The sequence below is a fragment of the Pelophylax lessonae genome (genome assembly GCF_965119305.1).
Source record: "Pelophylax lessonae genome assembly, chromosome: 5".
NCBI classification, from domain to species: Eukaryota; Metazoa; Chordata; class Amphibia; order Anura; family Ranidae; genus Pelophylax; species Pelophylax lessonae.
Window position 1 is genome coordinate 426,291,854 of NC_138772.1, and position 18,495 is coordinate 426,310,348.

The window sequence follows — 18,495 nt, forward strand, 5'->3', positions numbered from 1 at the left end:
AAAAAAAATCTCTACGTTTATTTTCAGTTTCAACTTTATTCTGTTGCTTATTTTCCACAGTTTATTTTAAATTATGATAACAGAAGGTAAACCAAATTTAGAGTCTCTGCGCCAGCATCTATGTCCCCCATTCTGTGTTTTCAGCTGGAGGTGCAAGTCGGACTAGGAGGACTGCCCTGATTCCATGTAATCAGAAGAGCAAAAAATAATAAAATCCCAGCCACCGCATAACATACAAGCCCAGATTGTAAAAGTCTATATGGGGTGTGGCCTGGATGGGGTTAGGCTGAGGCTGTTATCATCTATTACACGCTGGGCTTGTATGTTGTGCAATGGCTGAGAATTTTCTCTCCTTCTTCTGATGAAAACAGAAGAGAAATACTTGGCCACAGGATCTACTAAAAATGACTCTGTTATTAGAAAAATATGGGGCTGCTTTTGTTGGAATTCTTGTGAAAATGCTAGTTTCCTGGCTATTTCTGGCTTCAATACTGTTTTAGTCAAACCTGCAACATGCATGCTGTAAAATGACATAAAAGTGTTAGTTTCCTATCTCTATAGTTGGTCCAGATCAGAGATTCAGACAGTATTGAAGCCAAAGCATCAGCATGACAGCCAGGGAACTAACATTCTCAAAGTACAGGTCAGCAATATCAGTCCACCTACGTTACTCATGAAGAGGTCCAATGTTTTCAAAAGGTATCTATTAATCATCTCAAAAGCTCACTGTAAACTGTGTGAAACACATTTAAAACACACCTCCAGGATATTAGAACCAACAAACACATTTAAAGCACACCTTCAGGATATTAGAAACAACACCCCCCTTCCCCCAACCCCACCTCACCATTACTCATTTTACTTACCAACAATACTTATCTTTTCTTTTGTTTACTTCCTTGAGTCCTTCAGTTGTGCACATCACTGCCTTCAGAATGTGGACACCTCAGACCCAACTTATTTCCCCTATATACAAGTTATTAAATGAAGCCAGTCCCTCTACTGTAGACCTCTATTCTTACATTTCTGCGGAAATTATCACACATTCGACGGGATAAGATATGGACGTCGGTTGCTAAGTCTTCCAGATGTATGGTGCAGAGAGAACCTGCTGTCAAGATATTATTGTTCTGATACAGAACCCCTGAAGTCCTACACCAGCATCATTCCTCTATCTCTCCCCTATGCTGGCGCTGTGGCATGGATATTGGGTCCCACTATCATGTTTTTTGGCAATGTTTCTTGATTTAACCTTTTTGGGCTAATGTGATGTTACTTCTTTAAACCCTGTTAAATGTATTTCTTTCACTAGATCCAGTACATTATATGCTTGGTCTTCCCTTCCCAGGCCTAAAAAAAGCCGGCTAAGCAATTACATTTTATATCCTATTGGCTGCACGCAGGGCTATTCCATTTTGCTGGTTATTGGCAGAATCACTCCCCCTTACCCTACTTTAGCAGACCATTACTAAGATCCGCAGAATGGAATATCTTACTGCTAATGCCAATCACACCCTCCCTCATTTCAAGAAAATTTGGGAGGCATGGGATCAGTCTAAACATGGCACAGACTAATCCCATGCCTTCCTTGAATGCACCCCAAAGCACCCATGTTCCTCTCTGACTCTCTTTGATTCTCTGAGTTCCCATCCCCCTTATCCCTTCTAGCTCAAGATATACCACAAAGACAAAACGCGTTTCTCTTGTGCCTGATTTCTTACATTGCAGAAAATATTTTTGGGTTATCCTGTTTCTCTTGTCTTATTGATATACTTGGCCCGAACTTGTGTGTTAGTTACTTAGAATAATTAACACTTGTTCCCCCTATACTGAGGTTTATATGCATTGATGCTTTGGTATTGCTATAAAACTGTGACGCTTGTATATTTTTTGAAAACCTTCAATAAATAAATATAAAACAAAAAGAACATGGACACCTCCTGTTGGTAGAGGTAACAGTTAGAGCAAACTCGTCCTCTTTCTTGTTTATAAAAATAATAGATTAACATTTAAATATATAATTGTAATTAATCCCATTTACATTAGAGGAGTTGGCCATTTGTATTTCCACAACATCGTCTTAACTCTATGAGATGCAAGGACCCAGGAGAACAACTTATCCAAACATTTTAAAAGTGGGGTATGCCTGTACACTACACTGACTGCACTAAACTGTCTGAGCACACTATCCACTAACTACCTGCCTAATCTCTATTGTCACACGCTATAAACAGCTGCCGTGTATGCAGCAGCCTTATATACTGTGGGGCGTGGACTTAGCCCCTGAGCCATGATTGGCCAAAGGCACTCTGCCTTTGGCCAACCATGGCTCTCACAGTACATTTTACTGTGATTGGCCAAAGCAAACAGGTCAGGTGCATGGTTTGGCCAATCATCAGCAATCAATGCACTGCAAGAGTGCAGTGCATTATGGGGCACTCATCGGTGGGCGAACTTCCTGCCGAGCGCCCCATTTGTTCGACTGGAACACACAGCCCATCCCTAGTCAAGACAAAATACAACAATTAAAAGTAACACATCTTTGTTATTTCAAAAAAATGTATTGGTGTACATTGAAACTATACAATCACATGGATGCTTGTCTTTTTTGCTTTGTAGCCTATTTAGTAAGACACTCCTACTTTCAAATTTTCTTGAAGTAGTGCATGTATATTGTATATACCTCTTATTTGAGCTGTCACTAAAAAGAACTCCAAGAGTTTTTGTTTGCTTTTTCTTTTCTGATATCAGGATATCAGACAACGATGAACATTACAAAGGCAGTGTGCTTGTAAACTTTTCATTAAAGCAACATTTGAAATGCAAAAAGCTTTCATATTCCGGCACGACTGAGAGAGCAGCTAATGAAATCTTGCTAAGGATTGTTGTTCCACAGTTTAATACTATGACATTATCTGAAAATCAGCACGGCTTTATATTCTGTCACGCAACATAATTTTTGTTCAAATTGGCGACAAGAAAAATAGTGTAATCATTTTTTTGTCCCTCCAGTTTCCTACTTGTTTCTTTTAAAATTCTCCTAAATTGTAAAGTATTTTGTTTGCAAATAAACATCTCATTTTAACTATTTGAAATAGAGTGTTCCCCCTTTTCTAGCATTTACACCCCCTCCTTACAATTGTAGTTGAATACGGGTACACTATATATAGATCAATTCAGTGAGCATTTTAATCCTCATTTTGTGAAAATTGCATAGGTAAAAAATATTTTTTCTTTGCACGGAAAGGACATTTAACTTTAGAAACACATTTCATATCAATATTGACTTAGTTTATCTCAAAAATTACTATCTTATCACCACCTTCAATGGCTCAGTTTCCTGCCCTTTACAGTAGACACCACCAAATAGTATGTAATAGTTGGCAGCAGCCAGAAGGTAGCAGTATTTTAAAACCTTTAAACTTATAAGATAATCTTTGAGAATTGACATACAGCATTTTGCAAGCATCACCTGCACACTGAATTCAGTTGAGCTGGATAAACTTTTGAATGATAAAATAAGTATATAAAATATGCAAATGCAGAGGTAGGAAACCTTTGGCCCTCCAGCTGTTGTGAAACTACAAGCCCCGTGAAGCATTGTAAGACTTTTACAGCCACTGGCATGATTCCCAGAGGCAGAGGTAGGACTTGTAGTTTCACAACACTAGGAGTGCCAATGTTGCCTATCCCTGCAGTAATGTGTTATTTGTTTCTAAATTGATGCTAGAGAAGGGGGGTCTTGGAAGAGAACTCAATCTATTAATTTGGATGGAGAGTGAGGCGGTCAATTGATTGCCAAAACTACGTTTTGGCTTTTGCAGTTCAAATCAAAAAGGTCACTTTAGACTAGAGTGACTCAGTCACTAGAATTAAAACTAGAAGATAAGAACTACTTGTAAAGAAAAGACTTCTCTTGCCACCTGCCTTGCCTTTGGTCACTCACTTGGGGAGTTAAAGCTAAAGTTTAGGTATGGCAATTTTTACATAGTTACATTGGTCCAGCTTGGACAAATGTAAGTATACTGACCAAAATTATAAACGCAACACTTGTTTTTGCTCCCATTTTTCATGAGCTGAACTCAAAGATCTAAGAAAACCGGGATTCATCCATGAAGAGAACACCTCTTCAAAGTGCCAGACGCCATCGAATGTGAGCATTTGTGGACTCCAGTCAGTTACGACAACAAACTGCAGTCAGGTTGAGACCCAGATGAGGTTGATGAGCATGCAGATGAGCTTCCCTGAGACAGTTTCTGCCAGTTTGCGCAGAAACTCTTTGGTTATGCAAACCGATTTTTGCAGCAGCTGTCCGGGTGGCTGGTTTCAGATGATCTCGGAGGTGAAGATGCTGGATGTGGAGGTCTTGGGCAGGTGTGGTTACACGTGGTCTGCGGTTGTGAGGCCGGTTGGATGTACTGCCAAATTCTCTAAACACCTTTGGAGACGGCTTATGGTAGAGAAATGAACATTCAATTCACGGGAAACAGCTCTGATGGACATTCCTGCAGTAAGCATGCCAATTGCACACTCCTTCAAAATTTGTGACATCTGTGGCATTGTGCTGTGTGATAAAACTGCACATTTTAGAGTGGCTTTTTATTGTGGCCAGCTTAAGGCACACCTGTGCAATAATCATCCTCTCTACTCAGCATCTTGATATGCCACACCTGTGAGGTGGATGGATTATCTCAGCAAAGCAGAAGTGCTCACTAACACAGATTTAGACAGATTTGTGAACAATATTTGAGAGAAATAGGCCTTTTGTGTATATAGAAAAAAGTCTTAGATCTTTAAGTTCAGCTTATGAAAAATGGGGGCAAAAACAAAAGTGTTGTGTTTATAATTTTGATCAGTGTATGTATGGGCCATATTTGGAATATCCTACTGGAAGCTGGAAATTGCTATAATAGGCACTGCTAGTACAGTGATTGCCACTAGCTTCAGGGTTCCATGCGAGCAGCTGCCCTGCTGCTTACTGAACACAGGAGATATCGTGCTATGCACAGGTAGCATTCAGAGACATATTTCTCAATCAATGCAAAGAAATCATGAATTGGATAAGGTGGAGACCATGACATCACTGTTCTGCCTATCCATCTTATCCAGTCAGAAAACACTCTACATTCATTGAGAAAATGCAGAGTGTTCTCTGAATGGCACCTCAGCATGGGACCTGGAAGATAGTGGAGATCACTGTAGTAGCAGTGCCTACTAGAATGATTTCCAATTTCCACGGGGATCCCACAGGTGTGGCACACACATACTTACATTGGTCCAAGCTGGACCAATGTAACTCTGTAAAAATGCCCATACCGAAACCTTAGCTTTAGGCTTGCAGAGGAATCTTTAGCACTGAATCACTTCTGGGAGTGTTGGATGCCTGGTCCCTTTCTGTGCCCTGTAGTTTGGTCTGCTGGCCTGTGCTTCACTACAATGGTGTCATAGAGGCCTGTGGATGGAACCACAGCATTCAGCAAAAGACCAGTCATCCATCACACTCAGAAGGGTGTGAGATGCTGGAGATTCCTTAGCCACTGCAGCTCTTCAAGAGAGTGAAAATTGGTGGCACAGATGGCATGAGAGAAAAGCATTAAGTCTATTCTATGACATGTTGCACATGTTGTTGTTGTACAGCATTGTGGGGGGAACAAGATACACTATTGTTTCCTATGTGTCCTTGCAGTGACGTTTATCCAGTGCAAAAAAACGCAGGTGTGAACATGTTGTGAAGAAGCCCTTAAAGTGGGAGTAAACTCCTATGTATGATTTTTACCTATTGGTAACCTATAATAAGGCTTACCTAAAGGTACTGTAAATATCTCCTAAATGTGCACCGTTTAGGAGATATTTACATTAGATGCAGCTGGTGACATCACCGACGCATGCGCTCTGAAGGAGTGGCATACCCGTTCCATTCCTTCAGAGCTGTGCTGTAAACAGTAACTCTCGTGCGCATGCGTGGGAGTGATGTCAGCACTGGCTGGACCATACATATCGCCAAAGCCCCCGAACCCGAAAAGAAGACCTGGTGAAGATGGAAGTGCCTTCAGCGATGCCAGCCTGCCGCTGGAGGGCTTTGTTTTCAGGCTATAAGGTCTGCCATCACGTGCTAGTATGCAACGCATACTATCACATTTTGAACTAAACTGCCTGGGGCCCTTTTTTTCATGCGGTTTACTACTACTTTAAGTTTTCATTTTAGTGACATAGTTGTTATATTGGCCCCGCGCCCAGTGCTGGGCCAATCACCAAGCACCTGCACTTTCACAAGTGAGAAAGATGAATAAGTCACATGGCCTCCACAGTTGTAGATATTTTCTTTGCTCCTGGAAGCTTTACAAAAAGTTGAGGGAGGGAAGGAAATGTGAGTGAGAATGTACAGATAGAGAAAGGGGAATTAAAACAAACGTGTTGCTTTCTAAAATTCCACTAAAATTCAAGGAAATAAAACCCCTAAAACTACACTTATACTTTTCGAAGTATTGTTACATATTTATTATGTTGTTAAATGTATGTACCTAACTGTTCATAACACATGCTTTGACAATCAAATGTTTCTGCAATAAAAAGAGAAAAAGCACGGTTTAGGAAAAAATGCACATGTAAGCTCATACTTTTATCAGAGGCCACATGTCTAGGCTACATGACCATAGCGGAGCAGTTCAAGTAGAGACTAAAGCCCCGTACACACGCAACGATTATCGGCCGACCGATCGGCCGACTTTTGTCCAGTGTTGTGTTGGTTGAAATGTGCTCTGGACTGCACACGAATTTTCTCGGCCAACAAAAATCTACTTCAGAAGTGATGTCATGTGCTGGTTTACTTTCCGTGTGTTTTTTCATCTCTGAGCATGCCCAGTCTTGTTCATCAGATTTTTGTCTGCTAAAATCTGTACTGACTGACGGAAAATTGGCCGTTGTGGTGACGACCAACAAAAATTTTATAGCCTGCACACCAGATTTTATTCGGCCGAAAAGTCAGAGTCGGTTGTCGGAAGTATCATACTAACAAGCCGAAAAAAGGCCGATCGGACGTTGGCCGAAAACTCACAGCCAATAATCGTTGCGTGTGTACGAGGCATAACACAAAAGTATTTGTAACAATGTGTAGCAGAATTCCCAGCCATTGTGCTGGATGTGGGTCTGCCTGGGTTACCGCTAACAACAACAGCACATTTAGGCATGTTCTCCAAGTGTGAGCACTGAGACAATGACCAGTTCAGTATCTTTGGGTTTTTATGTTTATTGAGAACTTGGATGGGAGAAGGGATGAGTGGGATACTCCTGTGGCTCAACTATGCACAATTTGCTGGGAACAACTGAAAAATGCCTGTTGGCGCTGACTTGATGCTGGCTTAATGCCGGTCAACGCTGGTTAACGCTGGCCTGCTGTCTGTTAACACTGAACTTATTTCAGATCACCTCCTTGTGACTCAAAGTCCTTTTGAAGCTCCCTTTGTCACTCCTTGCTGAGGTAGCTTCTTTATCACTGCTGCACTGCTAAACACTTGTACGCTTCAGGGCCCACACCGGCACCCTCTCTCTCACACTTATCTTCAGGGCTTAGACACTAGCACCCCCTTTTCTAAGCCTTCTCTACTGGTTAGCTGGCTCCTGGATCCCTACGACCTTCTGGAGTGGTCCCTTATCCTAGGTAGACCCCTGAGCAGTTTTCAATATTCACGAAACTGCTTTCCTGGAAACCTCTGCTCAGCAGCTCCACTCAGTCAACAGCACACTGGATCCCTCTCTGCAGCTCAGCTCAACCTTCTGTCCTCTAGGCCGCCTGCCCAGGACATTTTCCTCATGCTGACAGGAGGAGATACAGCCGTCACCCTCCTCCCGGGACTCTGCTTCCCGCCAAAGACACTCTGTCCATGTGCTCCCCTCAGACTTATACCCCAACCCAGAATGCATTGTGGCATAATCTGCCCTCTGGGATAGATACAAGCCCTGGTGTGCTATTGGTCAAGTTTCCTCCACTGTCCAATAAGAGCCCTCATTGAACATATTGGGAAGACTCCCCAATCTCAACAGGCACACCTAGAGATACATGACAGCCTAGCTGAACAATCAGGCCCCCTGATAAGCAGACAGGGCCTCATTTATGGTTTTCCTAGCACCTACCTAGGAGGGTGCTACAAATGTATTTGGGTCCTATTTATAAAAACTGTGCTCATAGGGACCTCTGACATTTTCATATCATATTACTGGGCTCTCCTACTGTTTTTTTTTTCTCTTTGTTTGAATGAATTGACTTTAGAAATGGGACCCTTAATGAAGAGGTTCAGGATGCTATGAAGCAGCAGAGCAGCCTTGTCAACCAAGGGTCCATGGAATCCTTGGGTTCCTCCAGAGGTTACTAGGGGTTCTTCAGCAAGAAGCAGTTTCTGCCTCTCAGATAAGTTGCCACTGATCGTTTTAGCAATTTGTAAGAGGGGTATTATTCCCACTGGCCTCAAATGTAAAGAGCATTCCTCTCTTTGACCACCACACTGTACAATGTACAGTGAGCTGTAAAAAAGTTAATTTGTAGCAAGGGTTATAAATAGAAATAGTGCCTAAATTGATAACCAATATAACATTAGAGGGCACCATCATCCAATAGTTGTATAACAAAACCAAAGAGAAAAATAGGTGAGAAAAACTCCAAAAGTGGACTTTCAATTTTTATTATTACAATGTTGTTTTAAAAACACATAAATAAATTCACCAATGTAGTATTAACAACAAGGCTCCTATTTAGCCACACTGGTTTCCCAAATGATGTTCTAGAGCAGGGATCTTCAAACTACGGCTCTCCAGCTGTTGCAGATCTACATGTCCCATGAGGCATTGTAAAACTCTGACATTCACAGACATGACTAGGCATGATGGGAATTGTAGTTCCTGAACAACTGGAGGGCCATAGTTTGAAGACCCCTGTTCTAGAGCATCCAACACCAAAATTGAGCTTCCAAGTAGAAGTAAATATGGGAAAGAAGATGCGGTAGACCCTCTACATGCTTTGTTGTTTTCTCAGGAGGAATGAGCCTCAACATATCTATAACACGATACAAATGAATATTAACCATAGAAACACATCACGATATGTATCATACAGTCAAAATAATAGATAAAAAAAGCCTCAGTAGTGGATGGCACCAACTTACTCAAACTATAGGAAGGAGTGCAGACAGGGACCCAATAAACACAGCACCCAGAGATCTCTTCCCAAGGCAGACATGGATCTTTTAAGCATGAATACCTTTGCCAATCTACTCCTCCTGACTGTTTTTAGAGGTCTGCCCAATCTCACCATATAAACCCCCCCCCCCCCGGTGAAAAAAAAAAAAGGAATTCACCCTAAACGTGAAGAAAACTGTGAGGAAGAGAAAAAAAACACAGGTAATGCCACTCCAGAAAAAAAAGGAAAAAATAAAGAAATTTCACCCCACACAGGAAGAAAACTGTGGAAGTACAGAAGTAGTACATTTGAGCTGATATATTCATCACCAGGCCGTAATCTCCCCCATGTTTAGTGGTATGTAGGTAGAAGTGTCTCCATATATCTACCAACATATAGATAGAGTACCAACCCTAATAGCAAAAAATGTAGATGGATATAGGCTGGAAGGGAGAGCTGGAAAAAGCACTAAATAGTCAAAGAGTATCTCATTCACTAGGACGTTATTTCAGGGGTTCCTCCATAATAAAGAGTTTAAGAAGGTAGAGGGTCTTACTACTGCTTCTTCTGTTACGTAAAGCTATAGAAAGGTAATGCGGACTGGCCACTAAATGGAGTGCATCCAAAGAATAATATGCACAAGAGTAAAAACAAATAACATGCATTCGGAGGTTTGGTAGGCCACAGTGAACAACCAGCTTACATCTGAATCATTCAGCCCCACTGGGTCACAGGTAATGGTCTGTGACTTTAAATAAAAAACACAATGTCAGTAACTCAGCTCTGTATTCTTCCTAGATGGCTGGATGAAGGAGAGGATGATGGGAAGATTGTTAGGCGCTTGTCTGTCTCAAATGAAGCTGACCTTCCAGCCAGTAAGCAACCAAATAAAAGCTGCTTGTTTATGTAATGTAAGTGGGTAATCCTGATTTATTATACAACTGTTCTTTAATCCACAGGACAAGAATTTGAACTAAAGAAAAAGGAAATGGTATGAAACTGTGTTAATATTTAATGCCATGCTAATTTATTTAATAATGTATTATATACATTTTAAAGCACTCTAAAAACATCTTATATTTTTATTCTGAACTTCCAATATAGTGGAATGCAGAGAAATGGAAATATCAGCATGAAAACAGTTTGCAGTTTTACTCAAAATCTACAAAGAAATTTATCCGCATCACTCCAGATGGCAGGGTGGATGCTCTCGGAGACAAAAAAGATAAATATGGTAAATATTCCCTTAATATAAAATTCTCTGTTTTTTTTTTTCACCGATAGTGACACAAAGAACAATTATACTACATAGCAAACAGGAGACAATAATTTTAAATTATTATTAAGATTATTTTTACTATTAATTCAGGACTTACAGTAAATAGCGGGAACAGCATCATTCAAAAAAAGAGAAGCAATACAGTTACAATAAAATTCAATACATGAAGATTCGTTGAACCATGTTTGTTAGAGCTTATAATCTAAATGGGAGGGTTAGGTGATACAAAGGGTAATAACTGTGAGTGATGAGCCAATAGGGGAAAATAAGAATTCAGTTTATTAGGTATAGGTGGAATAGGCCTTCCTACAATGAGATGAGTTTTCTAGGATTTATTACTGTTGGACAGAGTCAGAGATAGCCAGCCAGATCAGAGTAGGGAGTTCCAGAGGATGGGATCTGGAGAAATTCTGGATGTAAGCATGGGAGAAGTAGACAAGAGAGCTAGAGAGTAGGATGTCTTGGGAGGAGCAAAAAGGGTGGTTTAGGTGACATTTTGAGGTGAGTTTACTGATGGTATTCTGAGACACAATTTTAGGTAAAGTTGACGATGAACATATACTAATCCTTACATATTATGAAATAATGTGACTTTTGAAGGAAATTATTAAATTTGAAATTACCAGCACATCACATTGCTCAGAGAGAGGACATGAAATTATTACACTAGACAAAGCTACATTTCAAAGCCTTGCAGGGCTTGCTTATCATGCAAAGGTAACAGTAATCACTGTGCCTGATGAAGGAGGCATGTGAGGATCCAAAAGATCACTTTGTTCTCTGTGATAATTAAACAGTCTCTTTTGAAGCAATGCGGTTTGCTGGTAATTATACTAGGACTTCTATTTATACAACAGCACCATTCACAGTTGTTCTTACCTATTTATGGGTTGGAAGCCATTTGGAAAGCACCTGTATATATGCATTCTCTGTAAATGGGAAATATGCACCAATTGTAATGCAAAAATGTAATGCAGAAAATTATTTATTTAACTCCTTCTGACTTTTAATCTGTATGGTTAACTTTCTCAAGCAGGATGCTCAGCAAAGCTAATAAATGTCCTCCCTTTGAGAGCTGCCAGACTACACCTTGCCTGGGTGGTGGCTCACAATTCCCAACTGTCACCAACAGTTAGGGTCCTCACTGAGGATCAGGAATCAGATCAGAGTGGTCCCAGATCATAGGATCATTGTATAAGTTATAACATATGCTGGTTTGATGTTTCCTTGGCATTGACATGCACTTTTTTGACAAAATAAGCCTTCAGTCAGTAGACTGCACTGCAGGTGCCACTGCAGCCATGTGGCAGCTTTTATCTTAGTTCTATAATTATCAGATACAATTACAGCAGTACAAAAAAATATATCAATAGAGAGAAAAATTTACTTTTTTGTGCATTTATAGCTTTTATGTCCCTAAAAATCATGGAAACAAAATAGGTATGCAAATTAGAAATAGAATTATAGTCAAATTGCCGGTGCTGCTTTATTTGGACTTGACATCTAGGCATCAATAAATTACAGTAACCAAAGCGTTAAGAACACATGACTACATTTTTTTTGTAAAAGCCCCAAACTGCAACATTTGCAATTGGAAGAGACTTAAGACATGTAAAGACATGTAAAGAATACCGTCTTAAAGCCTAACTCCATGTTTTAGTGAACTTTAAATAGTTTGCTTGAACCAAGCTGGTCCAGCCTCAGCTACATACAGTATACTGTACAGCTCTGTGTTCCAGAAGCGAGACAAAGACATCCCATTCTGTTCCATCGAGTCAGGCTGATCCCTGCTCAGCCATTCACAGTAGGCTTTGTATTTTCTGAATGGATACAAAGCTTCCTTTGATTGGCTGAGGTAGAGATTGTGACATCTTACATCCGCCTCTCCAAGAGTGGGACCAGCTTGGTCCAAATAAACTATTTAATGTTCACTGAAACATGGAATCAGGCTTTAAGTCCTGTTAATGTAAAAGACAAATGTCCAAAAACACTTTAGCGCTAAAACCCAGGGGAACTCTTCCATCGTACTTCTTTCGAAAATGCCCATCATGGGTGCAGCCCTCCTCCGACCAGGAAATCCCTACAGCCAAGTTAAAAAAAAAACACAGGAGGGCACAAACACCTCATGCATTTCCTTAGATGATTTTTATTTAGTCCACATAGACAAATGGATACTCACATGCAAGTAAAAAAACATCAAGCAATACAGATCTGCTCCAGCTGGAATGCAATGCAGTTGTTCTGGGAACAAATGGTTGGACAGCTGACACATTTCGGGGGTCATGCCCCTTCCTCAGAGCTCTGATTATGCAGATTACTCAGAGCTCTGATGCAGATTATGCAGAAAAAAAAAACACAGTGGACTGCATGTGGTATGAACTGGCAAAAGTATTGTAATAGGTAGTTCTAACATTATTTGGCTTTACCTCTTACTCTGACTTTCAATTGCAGCATGCTTACTCTGATTCTGTGACAAATAGAAGCCAGACGCAGCAATGTAACTAATATTTTCAGAGAGAGTCCCTATTTTCCATCATGGCAGGTGTATTTGGACCATTATCTTCAAACATATTCCTGTGCATACAGCGGGGGAAGATTTACTAAAACTGGAGCACTCCGAATCTGGTGCATCTGTGCATGGTAGCCAATCAGCTTCTAACTTCAGCTTGTTTAACCACTTGCCGACCAGTCACTTTGACTGTACTGCGGCAAAGTGGCTCGTTCCCGTCCAGCGACGTAGACCTACGTCGCTGGACTCCTCCCCTTGTGGGCGGTGCTCGCGCGCCACCGGAGGCTCACTCCCACTGTTTTCAGTCACAGCGGGAGTCAGGCCAGGGGAGGAGCGGCGGTGATCACCGCCGCTCTTCCCCGATTGTCGGGGAATCGAGTCTGGAGATCCGCCCGCTTGTGTAAACAAAGCGGGCGGATCTCCTAAGTGACAAACAGTGACAGATTGCAGGATTCAGCATGGCTGAATCTGTGTTCTGTCCCTGTGTCACTCAGTCACCTCCCCCCACACATGTCAGTAAGCACCAGGCATACATTAACCCCTCCCTCTCCAATAAAATTAACCCCTTCCCTGCCAGTGTCATTTTTACAGTAACAGTGCATATGTATAGCACTGATTACTGTAGTAATGTCACTGGTACCCCCAAAAGTGTCAAAAATGTCAGTCAAGGGTCCGATCTGTCCGCCGCAATGTCGCAGTACCGCAAAAAAAATCACAGATCGCCGCCATTACTAGTTAAAAAAAAAACACCAAAAATGACAGAAATCTTTCTGTTAGTTAATAAACGCAATTACTTTTGCGCAAACCAATCAAAATACGCTTATTGTGATTTTTTTTACCAAACATAGGTAGCAGAAAACAAATTGGCCAAAAATTAAAAAAAATTTTTGGGGGTGAATTTCATATAAAAAAATATGAAAAATATTGTTATTCTTTTAAAATTTACGCTATTTTTGTGTTTATAGCGCAAAAAGTAAAAATCACACAGGTGATCAAATACCACCAAAAGAAAGCTCTGTTTGTGGGAAAAAAAGGACGTAAATTTTTTTTGGTTACGACGTCGCACGACCGCGCAATTGTCAGTTAAAATCGCACGGTGCCAAATCGCAAAAAGTGGCCTGGACGTAAGACAGCAAAATCCTCCGGTGGTAAAGTGGTTAATTAAGCTTTGACAAAAAAGTTAAGAAGCTGATTGGTTACTATGCACAGCTGCACCAGATTATAAGTGCCCCAGTTTTAGCACCCCCCCCCCCCATACGTTGTAACCTGTGGCTACACTCTCTTCTATGCATTAAAACCTATAGAATCATAATTTTGTCTGATCCTGACAAAATTTTAGAAAAGGAGACCTTTGGGTCTATACTAGCTAGAAAACCTTTATTGTAATACAATATGTTATAAAATAAATACATTTGCAAAAAGAGAACATACATGTAAATATAAAGTGTATGTATGTGATGTGTGTATACAGATATATATATATATACTGTAAATGGGTGCATGTTCTTTTAACACCATGTAAATACCCTTACTATTTACTACATTTATTATGAAAATATTCTAGTGTTTATAACATTTCATACTTTCAATAACAGAAAGTTTTCTAAAACCCTGTAGGTTTTTTTGACGTATTGGTAAAAAGAGGAAATGTTCGTGTTTTCAGAAGTCATCACATCAGAAATCTCGCTTTGGCAATTGACAAGGGAATAGCCAGTGCAATGGTATGAAGAACATGCTTTTTTTTTTTAAGGTGGTATAAAAATATTGTTATTGCAGTCTGTTCCAGGACATATGTGTCTTAAATAATCTGTGCAGTCTATAGAATTCGATTTTTTTCCCTTGACAGAATGTTGTTCCTTACAATTCCTTATAACCTGACAGCAGATCATGTCTCTTATGTATGATAAACCATTTCATGTAAACTTGTGCTGCAGGGATGTCTTGTTACTGCTATACTGTATTAATAAGTTATGACTCCTATAGAAAATGCATAAAATACATTCTGTTTGTACTGATTATGTTTTTGTCATACATAATGTTGCCAAACTTATTTTTCAAGGAAAATGCAAAGCTAAATGATGTACAAGTTCCTTAGTAAAAAATATTTAAAAAATTTTTTTTTGTGCGCTATGCAGAAATGCACTACAGTCCATTTAACATGGTTTTCTATGGTACACGTTCACCTCTATGCATTTGGCAGCCAGTGCGTTTTTTGTAATGGGTCCGGGACTTTTCTCCCATGTTTTGCCCGTAATAGACTTCATTGGAATTGCACCAGAAACGCAAGTGTTGAATTGGTGATGTGATTTTTCATGCGTTTTGCATTTGTTTTTTAGTTTCCCTTTAAAAACACTGTATATAGCTGGTTGCTAAGAAGTGGGCACGGAAGCAGGCTGCTACGTCCTTAACAACCGCTGAGTCATCAGCTGTCACTGGCAGGTTGCCCACTGACAGCTGAATGTAAAAAGAAGTTGCTGGCAAAAAACAAAATTGTGAAAAAAACAGCGTGGGTCCCCCCCTCCCAGGTCCATACCAGGCCCTTCGGGTCTGGTATGGATTTGGAGGGAACCACCCCATGCCAAAATTAAAATGTGTCCTCACAAGGGTTGAGTTCTTCAGGTGATTTCACCAGATGGCCATGACCCACGTCTATATAGGAAATGGTAGACAGCGGGAGCCAACACAACGGAAGCAGCCAGCATTGGAGGAGAACCATTTTTTTATTTTTAGCGGGTCAGCGGTGGTGGAGGAAGAAGACATCAGCAGAGAGAGAAGACGGAGAAGAAACCAGTGGAGGGAGAAGAAACCAGCGAAGGAAGAACAAACCACCGGAGAGAGAAGAGAGAGAAGAAACTACGGGAGGGAGAAGACAGCAAAGGTAGAAGAAACCACCAGAGGGAGTAGACCAGAGGAAGAAGACACATTGGAGCTACAACAGGGGGTATTCTTAATTTTTAACAAAGGACTTGTTAAAAACCTTCTTTGTTTTTATAACACTACACTTCTTCTTTTTGTGAATGGGTAGGGGTACAATGTACCCCATACTCATTTACACAGAGGGGGCTGGGATCCAGGGTCCCCTTTCTTTAAGGGGGCTTCCATATTCCGAAAAGCCCCCTGACCGCAGGCCTCCACATCCACTGCCCAGGGTTGGCAAGAAGAGGCCCTTGTCCCCATCAACATTGCAACAAGATGTTTTGGGGTGGGGGGCAGAGCCACCCTGTCCCAAAGCACCCCCCAATGTTGCGGGCATGCGACCTGGTGTGTTTCAGGAGGGGGGTTTCTCGCTTGTCCCTCCCTTTCCTGACCTGTGGGGCTGCATGCTTGGATAAGGGTCTGGTATGGATTTTGGGGGGAGGGGGCCCATGCCATTTTTTAAAAAAAAATTTGTGTGGCATCCCCCGTAGGTCCATACCAGCCCACCCATGGCAAAATTTTTAAAAAACATTTAGCCATGGGGGGTCCCCTCCAAATCTATACCAGACCCCAAGGCCCTGATATGGACCTGGAAGGGGAAACCCACACTGTTTTTTTTTTATTTTGGCATGGAGGTCCTCTCCAAATCCATACCAGACCCCAAGGGCTTGGTATAGATCTGGGGGGACCCCACGTTTTTTTTTTTAAATTTGTTATGCCAGAAATTTTTTATTACATTCAGCTGTCAGCAGGGAACCCCCGGATGACAGCTAATGACTCATCAGTTGTTAAGAACGCGGTGGTCGGCTTCCCGGGCCACTCCTTAGCAACCAGCTACACACAGTGTGTTTACAGTGTGTTTAAAAGGAAAAACAAAAAAAAAACATAAAATGCAAAATGCACGAAAAACTGCATGGAAAAACACATAAAAAAACGGGGTTTAAAAAAGCAAAATGCACTACAAAACGTGCCTGAAAAACGCATCAAGCACAGCGCATAGATGTTAACCTAGACGAAGTGTCTGATTTTTTTTTTCTATCTGTGGCTGTGTTAGACCTCAGTTACAATAGTCCTTGCTGCCTCTTCACAGTGGATTGCTTTTCTTAAGGCATTTGACAGCCGGATGGGGGAGGCGATGTGTTGCCTACTCACTGCTTGTTTTAACCCTGAAAAGTCAGCACCACCATGCTACAACTGCATGCATCACATGTGGTTTCAAGGCTGTTGCAGCTCAGCCCCATTCACTTCAATGGGTTACATGTGGCAGGGAGTACCCACCAAAGGCAGCAGTTAGTATTATTTTTTCCACAGCCACGAAGCAAAGCATCGTGGTCGCAGCATATGTACAACCTCACCCAGCTGCCTTTGCAGCTTAAAGGGGGGTAAAATCAGAGCTCAACTGCCTACTTTTAACCAGCTCCTGGCTACATGTAAATAAGCCCTTAGTGAGATTTCTCTTTACTCCCTAAAGTTAGCAATACACAGCATGAATGGAAGAATCTCCCATTGCAGCCATTGCGGAGCCGGCTGTCAGAATACCCGAACACTGCCTGCATTTTTTTAGAATTTTTCGCCCTTCTGCTTTGATTTTTAAGTCATAGCTTTGGCCTTGAAAAAGTATTCATACCCCTTGAAATTTGCCACATTTTGTCATGTTACAATCAAAAACGTAAATGTATTTTATTGAGATGTTTTTGTGATAGAACAACACAAAGTGGCACATAATTGTGAAGTGAAAGGAAAATGATAAATGGTTTTCAAAATTTTTACAAATAAATATGTGAGAAGTGTGGCGTGCATTTGTATTCAGCCTCCTTTACTCTGATACCCCTAACTAAAATCTTGTGAGACCAATTGCCTAAAAAAGTCACCTAATTAGTAAATAGAGTCCACGTGTGTAATTTAATCTCCATATGAATGCAGCTGTTTTGTGAAGCCCTCATAGGTTTGTTAGATAACCTTAGCGCACAAACAGCACCATAAAGACCAAGGAACACACCAAACAGCTCAGGGATAAAGTTGTGGAGAAGTTTAAAGCAGGGTTACATATATATATAATATTCCAAGCTTTGAACATCTCACAGAGCACTGTTCAATCCATCATCTGAAAATGGAAAGAGTATGGCACAACTGCAGACATGGCCGTCTACCTTAACTGGCAGGCAAGGCAAAGAGAGCATTATTTAGAGAAGCAGCCAAGAGGCCCATGGTAACTCTGGAGTTGCTGCAGAGATCCACAGCTCAGGTGGTCATGCACTTCACCGATCTGGCTTTTATGTAAGAGTGGCAAGAAGAAAGCCATTGTTGAAAGGAAGCCATAAGAAGTCCAATTTGAAGCGTAAGAGAAGCCATGTGGAAGAAGGTGCTCTGGTCAGATGAGTCCGAAATTTTACTTTTTGGCCTAAAAGCAAAACACAATGCGTGGCGGGGAAATAAGACTGCATATCACCCTGAACACACCATCCCCACCGTGGAACATGGTGCTGAAAGCATCATGTTTTGGGGATGCTTTTCTTCATCAGGGACAGGGAAGCTGGTCAGAGTTGATGAAAAGATGTATGGAGCCAAATACAAGGCAATCTTAGAAGAAAACCTGTTGGTCTGCTAAAGACTTGAGACTGG

General features: G+C 41.1%; 1 protein-coding gene across 1 annotated transcript in view; it reads left to right on the forward strand.

Moving 5' to 3' along the window:
- The window catches only part of LOC309556825 (lipoxygenase homology domain-containing protein 1-like), a gene marked incomplete at its 5' end in the record, with an annotated part of 436,205 nt that overhangs the window by 87,251 nt on the left and 330,459 nt on the right, over nt 1-18,495 (forward strand). The window contains 4 exons of the mRNA XM_082259345.1: nt 9,968-10,044; nt 10,129-10,160; nt 10,274-10,403; nt 14,575-14,678. Coding sequence (XP_082115471.1) covers nt 9,968-10,044; nt 10,129-10,160; nt 10,274-10,403; nt 14,575-14,678 — 343 coding nt within the window. The remainder of the gene's footprint in view (nt 1-9,967; nt 10,045-10,128; nt 10,161-10,273; nt 10,404-14,574; nt 14,679-18,495) is intronic.